The sequence below is a fragment of the Amblyraja radiata genome, chromosome 27, assembly GCF_010909765.2.
Source record: "Amblyraja radiata isolate CabotCenter1 chromosome 27, sAmbRad1.1.pri, whole genome shotgun sequence".
In the NCBI taxonomy this organism is placed as follows: domain Eukaryota; kingdom Metazoa; phylum Chordata; class Chondrichthyes; order Rajiformes; family Rajidae; genus Amblyraja; species Amblyraja radiata.
Genome location: NC_045982.1, coordinates 1,214,833 through 1,222,372, shown reverse-complemented (window position 1 = coordinate 1,222,372; position 7,540 = coordinate 1,214,833). Strand labels below are relative to the sequence as shown.

Sequence of the window (7,540 nt, the reverse complement as noted above, 5' to 3'; positions counted from 1 at the left end):
ACTCACTTGAGCAGCTTTCATCAACCACTGTGTCTATCTGCTCCACCACTGCTGCACAGGGGTCGATGCAACTCTGCACAAAGCTGCACCATGCACCGCTAGGACAAGTGCAGCAGCGCATGGGAACACCACCACCTGGTGGAGTTATGAGGGACTGCAGATGCTGGAACCTATGCTGGAGGAACCCAGTGGGTCAGGCAGCATCTGCGGAGGGAGTGGACAGACGATGTTTTTGGGTCAAGACCCTTCATCCATCCCTCCACAGATGCTGCCTGACCCGCTGAGTTATTCCAGCACTCTGCGAAACATAGAAACATAGATAATAGGTGCAGGAGTAGGCCATTCGGCCCTTCGAGCCTGCACCGCCATTCAATATGATCATGGCTGATCATCCAACTCAGTATCCCATCCCTGCCTTCTCTCCATACCCCCTGATCCCTTTAGCCACAAGGGCCACATCTAACTCCCTCTTAAATATAGCCAATGAACTGGCCTCAACTACCTTCTGTGGCAGAGAATTCCACAGATTCACCACTCTCTGTGTGAAAAATGTTTTTCTCATCTCGGTCCTAAAAGATTTCCCCCTTATCCTTAAACTGTGACCCCTAGTTCTGGACTTCCCCAACATCGGGAACAATCTTCCTGCATCTAGCCTGTCCAACCCCTTAAGAATTTTGTAAGTTTCTATAAGATCCCCCCTCAATCTTCTAAATTCTAGCGAGTGCAAGCCGAGTCTATCCAGTCTTTCTTCATATGAAAGTCCTGCCATCCCAGGAATCAGTCTGGTGAACCTTCTCTGTACTCCCTCTATGGCAAGAATGTCTTTCCTCAGATTAGGAGACCAAAACTGTACGCAATACTCCAGGTGTGGTCTCACCAAGACCCTGTACAACTGCAGGAGAACCTCCATGCTCCTATAGTTGAAACGATAGGTGAAACGTCACCTATCCATGTTCTCCACAGATGCTGCCTGACCCGCTGAGTTACTCCAGCACTCTTTTTGTAGACCAAGAGAGGGCGCTAATCGTGCATCAATCTGTCGTTCACAGTAACACCCCCCTCGTTTCTCTCCCCCTCTCCCCATCTACCCAGCAACAATAGACATTGTCCAAGTCACATCCAGGCAAATGAACAGCTCCTCCATCAAGGGGCGCTGACAAAACATTGTCTCCCCTCTCACCTTAAACCCACTGACTCTGCTTCTTGGTTCCTGCACCCTAGATAAAAGATTCTGAGCGTTCACCCTATATATTCCCCTCATTATTTTTTTCACTCCTCATCATCTTATAGAAACATATAAAATGATAAAAGGACTGGACAAGCTAAATGCAGGAAAAATGTTCCCATTGTTGGGCGAGTCCAGAACCAGGGGCCACAGTCTTAGAATAAAGGGGAGGTCATTTAAGACTGAGGTGAGAAAAAAAAATTTCACCCAGAGAGTTGAGAATTTATGGAATTCCCTGCCACAGAGGGCAGTGGAGGCCAAGTCACTGGATGGATTTAAGAGAGAGTTAGATAGAGTTCTAGGGGCTACTGGAGTCAAGGGATATGGGGAGAAGGCAGGCACGGGTTATTGATAGGGGGCGATCAGCCATGATCACAATGAATGGCGGTGCTGGCTCGAAGGGCCGAATGGCCTCCTCCTGCACCTATTTTCTATGTTTCTATGTTACCCTGTTGCCTCCATTTCACCTCCAGCCCATGTCACTGACTCCACCCATCTGACACCCCCCCCCCCCCTTAAGTCTGAAGAAGGGTCCCGACCCAAGACGTCACCTGGCCACTTTCTCCACAGATGCCTCCTGACCCACTGAGTTACTCCTGCACTTTGTGCCTACCTCCCCTCACCTGTATCCACCTATCACTTTCTGTGCTTTGTCCTGCCCCCACCTCCCATTCCCAGCTTTCTCTGTCTTACCTCTTCAGCCTGAAGAAGGTTCCCGTCCCGAAACATCGTCTGTCCATTCCCCCCCACAGACGCCGCACTTTGTGTTCTATTCATTTCAACGGCATTTCACATCATGGTCTGGTTTGGCTCAGCCACCAAGCACGACACCTGGAGGCTGCAGCGAATCATCCGATCAGCAGAGAAGATTATTGGCTGCAACCTTCCCTCCATTGATGAACTGTACACTGCAAGGGCCAGGAAGCGAGCGGGCAAGATCATCTCTGACCCCTCTCACCCTGGCCACAAACTCTTTGAATCACTTCCCTCTGGAAGGCGACTCCGGACTGTCAGAGCTGCCACAGCCAGACATAAAAATAGTTTTTATCCACGAGTAGTTGCTCTACTCAACAGCCAACAATCTGTAGCCTCTTTTTACTCTGTTATTTTATTTAATTCACATGTTTAATCGATTCTTCTTCTTTCGTGTGGCGTGCACAGCCTAAAGTTGTTGGACAACTTGTTCTATTTGATCTTCCGTTTGTGCACGTCGAGTTAATTGCATTAGTCGAAACAGGGCGGACCACGTGAAGGTTGCAATCTTCCACCCCGTTTAATCGATAATGTTTTATTATTAATGTTTAATGTTTTATGTGTCATTCCTAACTGTCACTGTATGCCATGTTGTCACTTGTGGGTGGAGCACCAAGGCAAATTCCTTGTATGTGAATACTTGGCCAATAAACTTATTCATTCATTCATTCATTCATTCAACTGAAAGACAACTTGCAAATATAAACACTTCCAGTTCCATTCAGTTCAGTTTATTGTCACGTGTACCGAGGTACAGTGAAAAGCTTTTGTTGCAGGTACAGCATTTGTTGTTGAATGCTATCCAGTCAGCGGAAAGACAATACATGATTACAATCGAGACATTTACAGTGTACAGATACAGGTAAGGACATTCCTTATCAAATTCCTTATTAAGGAATTAACTCCGGCATTCCCTCTCTCTCTATCCCTCCCCCACCCATGTCACACCAGCTTCTCGTTCACACACAACAAACAGCTAACTGAAAGACAACTTGCAAATATAAACACTTCCAGTTTCCTTTATCATCATTACTTTTTTCAATATCTTTCATTCACTGTTCTTTATCTCTCTACGCCATCATCTCTATCTCTCGTTTCCCTTTTTCCCCCCGAGGGTCTCGACCCGAAACATCGCCCATTCCCTCTCTCCAGGGATGCTGCCTGTCCCGCTGAGTTACTCCAGCACTCTGTGTCTATCCTTATTAAAGAATGTCCTTCCTTTACCAACCTGAACACCATTTATCCGTGTTGAGTTTGTAGTGACCTGCCCAGAGGACGAGGCACTCGATGTGGCAGAGTGTGTTGTGGTGTCAATTACAACGAATTATCCACCTCCATTGTAAGTCGATGTCAAACACCATTCTCCAATGATATCGAGGGAGGAGGGGAGACCTCTTCTAACATCAAACGGTCAACGTTACAGGTTGGATCTGAATGATTCGGCAACAGTACCGTATCTCTGTGATGCTGGAGACTTGTTGCCACTTGCTCTATTATTAGGGGCAAACTCTGTCGAGGGATACATCAGAATATTCCAATCCTCTAGAAGATGACTGATACGTGGAAGCAGCCTTTCCTTGAGCTCCAGAAGGTGTATTACATAGCTCTCTGTTCTCTCGGGATTCCAGGTACAACATTCTTTATTCCTTTTATTCCATATACGCTGGGTTTTGTACTATTCAGTTCATAGCGTTGAGCATTGCAGAGCGACAGAGTTAAATATTTACTCCACTAGATTGGTGCCGGCAAACGCTCACCATATGTTAAGCTGCTCATTCCTGGGATCATTCTCGTAAACCAAACACTAATCAGAACATCAAAAAAATGAAAAGGTCTTGTAAAATATATATAGAGGTACTTGCTCCTCAAAGAACCGGGTCTCGTTGTAAAACAGTAAAACAGTGTACACCTTGTTTTGAACTCGGGAACATCTCACAACTAGTTTTTTTTTAAACCTGCAAACGATGAGAAAAGCAAAGCGTTTAAAAAAAGATTCAACATCTGTAAATTAAACAAAACACAGAAACCAAACTGCGAGATCAAGGGGGGGGGGGGCTCTGAGAACATCAAGGAGGGGGACCAGGCCCGGGAGGAGGGGAGCGTCGAGACGGTTGGGGGTCTCGGAGGGGCACCTGTGCAGGTGTGGGCCGACTTAAGGGCCTGTCCCACTTGGCCATTTTTTCACGACTGCCGGCGTCAAATCTGTGTCGACTATTGAACATTTCAAAATCCAGCGGCGACAAAAAAAGTTGATGCTGTTCAACAGCTGGTTTGTATATCGAGTCATCGAGTGATACAGTGTGGAAACAGGCCCTTGCCCACACTGCCCAACATGCCCCAGCTACACTAGTCCCAGTGTGGAAACAGGCTCTTGCCCACACCGCCCAACATGCCCCAGCTACACTAGTCCCAGAGTGATACTGCAGTTGTACAGGGTCTTGGTGAGACCACACCTGGAGTATTGCGTACAGTTTTGGTCTCCAAATCTGAGGAAGGACATTATTGCCATAGAGGGAGTACAGAGAAGGTTCACCAGACTGATTCCTGGGATGTCAGGACTGTCTTATGAAGAAAGACTGGATAGACTTGGTTTATACTCTCTAGAATTTAGAAGATTGAGAGGGGATCTTATAGAAACTTACAAAATTCTTAAGAGGTTGGACAGGCTAGATGCAGGAAGATTGCTCGCGATGTTGGGGAAGTCCAGGACAAGGGGTCACAGCTTAAGGATAAGGGGGAAATCCTTTAAAACCGAGATGAGAAGAACTTTTTTCACACAGAGAGTGGTGAATCTGTGGAATTCTCTGCCACAGAGGGTAGTTGAGGTCACAGTTCGTTGGCTATATTTAAGATGGAGTTAGATGTGGCCCTTGTGGCTAAAGGGCTCAGGGGGTATGGAGAGACGGCAGATACAGGATACTGAGTTGGATGATCAGCCATGATCATATTGAATGGCGGTGCAGGCTCGAAGGGTCGAATGGCCTACTCCTGCACCTAATTTCTATGTTTCTATGTTTCTATACAGTGTGGAAACAGGCCCTTGCCCACACCGCCCAACATGCCCCAGCTACACTAGTCCCACCTGCCTGTGTTTGGCCCATATCCCTTTAGACCTGTCCTATCCATGTACTTGTCTAAATGTTTCTTAAACGTTCCATACACCCACCACCCTTTGTGTAAAAAAGTTACTCCTCAGGTTCTTATTAAATCTTCCCCCCCCCTCCCCCCCTCTCATGATTTTGTACACAATTAGATTGGATGAGATACAGCATCGAAACAAGCCCTTTGGCCCATCATTGAAACATAGAAAGATAGAAAATAGGTGCAGGAGTAGGCCATTCAGCCCTTCGAGCCAGCACCGCCATTCATTGTGATCATGGCTGATCGTCTCCAATCAATAACCCGTGCCTGCCTTCTCCCCATATCCCTTGACTCCACTAGCCCCTAGAGTTCTATCTCTCTATCTGGACTCCATCGAGTCAGTGCCGACCACCCATTCACACTAGTTCCATGCTATCCCACTTTCTCATCCACTCCCTACACACTAGGGAGTATTTTACAGAAGTTAATTAACCTGCAAACCCGCATCTTTGGGGCGTGAGAGGAAACTGGAGCACCTGGAGGAAACCCACACAGTCACAGAGAGAACATGCAAACTCTACACAGTCAGCACCCAACTCCACACAGACAGCGCCCGAGGTCAGGATCGAACCTGGGTCCCTGAGGCTGGGAGGCAGTTGCTCTACCCACTGCGCCACCGTGCCCCCATTGGCCAAATTGAACTCGCTTGCCTCCTGACACTTGAGTTTTGATGACAATATTCTCTGGGTGACACTAACTTGTTGCCCTCTGTTGATGTGTGTTTGCAGGGAACCTATTTGCGATCTACATCATCTGTTGCCGAGCATGCGGTCTGTCTAAGACAACAACCATCTACCTGGTGGCTCTGGCTGTGTCTGACACCCTGTGCCTGGTGTGGGCGGGCATCCTCAACCTGACCAAGCTGTGGCAGGCTCCGGGCAGCAGCTGGGTCTACACTCACTGGTGGTGTACGTCTATTGTGCTAGAGTACGCCACCATCCTTCTCTCTGTGTGGATCACCACTGCCTTCACCATCGAGAGATACCTGGTGCTGTTCAACAAGAGACTGCAGCTTCAGGTGGCCAAGCCCAGGAACACACTGTGGGCACTTGTGCTGACTGTCATCCTCTCCCTTGCCTTGACAACCATGGCCTTCATGATGAATGTATTTGCCAGGCACTCGCTGGCCGCCACTGTTTGGGTTTCGAGGAACTTTAGCAGCGGCCAGCGCAGGGAATGTGGACCCTCCAACCGCACACGGAACCCGGCTACAATCTGGCTGCACACGGTCATCTCTGGTGGCGTTCCCTACCTCCTAATCCTGGTGTTCAGTACGCTGATAGCCTACAGGCTCCACAAAGGAACCAAGATCCATTCAGAATCTGACAACGCTGCTTTCAAGACCACCAGGATCAGAACCAGGAGGTCTGCCCACATCATGCTGGTGGTCTCCTTTGCTGCCGTGGCCCTGGGTTTGCCCAGGTTCATCTCCGAGTGCCTGCCCAGCAGCTTAGACGGGCTGAACTACTTTGACTACAGTGTGGTGAGCAGCGTGGTCCCTGACATTCTCTTCATGCTTCAGTGGTTCAACTCAGCCATCAACTTCTGGCTTTTCTGCTCAGCCTCGTCCGCCTTCCGGCAAGAGTGTTGGACCATCCTCACCTTCACCAACTGCAGGAGGAAGCCCCCTGTCCATGTGGCCACTCTGCCCATCAACACCCTGAAGAGCGTGTACCGTCTAACCCAACTCAAGACCCAAACCCCACTTCAGCTGCCGAAGAACTGAGGCCAGTTCACCACCGGCCCACCGAGTCCACACCGCCCAGCGATCGCCCATTCACACGAGTTCCACCGAGTCCACACCGCCCAGCGATCGCCCATTCACACGAGTTCCACCGAGTCCACGCCTCCCAGCGATCGCCCATTCACACGAGTTCCACCGAGTCCACGCCGCCCAGCGATCGCCCATTCACACGAGTTCCACGTTATCCCACATTCACATCCACTCCCTACACAACAGGGGCAACTTACAGAGGGGCGATTAACCTACAAACCTGCAAGTCTTTGGGATGTGGGAGGAAACCAGAGCACCCGGAGGAAACCCACGTGGTCACAGGGAGAACATGCAAACTCCGCCCAGACAGCACCCTTGGTCAGGATCAAATCATTTTGGGTCGAGACCCTTGTTCAGAAACATCACCCATTCCTTCTCGTCCAGAGATGCTGCCTGTCCTGCTGAGTTACTCCAGCATATTGTGCCTTTCTTTGGTGTGAAGCAGCACCTGCAGTTCCTTCCTACACAGTAAACTAAACTAAAGATAGACACAAAGTGCTGGAGTAACTCAGCCGGTCAGGCAGCATCTCTGGAGAGATGGAATGGGTGACTTTTCAGGTCGAGACCAGACTTCAGTCTGATTAAAGTTAGTCCGAGGGTCTCCAATGAGGTAGATAGTGGCTAGACACAAAAATCTGGAATAACTC

General features: G+C 49.0%; 1 protein-coding gene across 1 annotated transcript; it reads left to right on the top strand.

Moving 5' to 3' along the window:
• The first annotated feature begins 3,439 nt into the window (after positions 1–3,439).
• Positions 3,440–6,862, top strand: LOC116988198 (probable G-protein coupled receptor 139). The gene is made up of 2 exons (XM_033044748.1): positions 3,440–3,606; positions 5,848–6,862. The coding sequence occupies exons 1-2, from the start codon at positions 3,528–3,530 to the stop codon at positions 6,843–6,845; spliced, it is 1,077 nt and encodes a 358-aa protein (XP_032900639.1). The 5' UTR covers positions 3,440–3,527; the 3' UTR covers positions 6,846–6,862.
• The last annotated feature ends 678 nt before the right edge of the window (positions 6,863–7,540 follow it).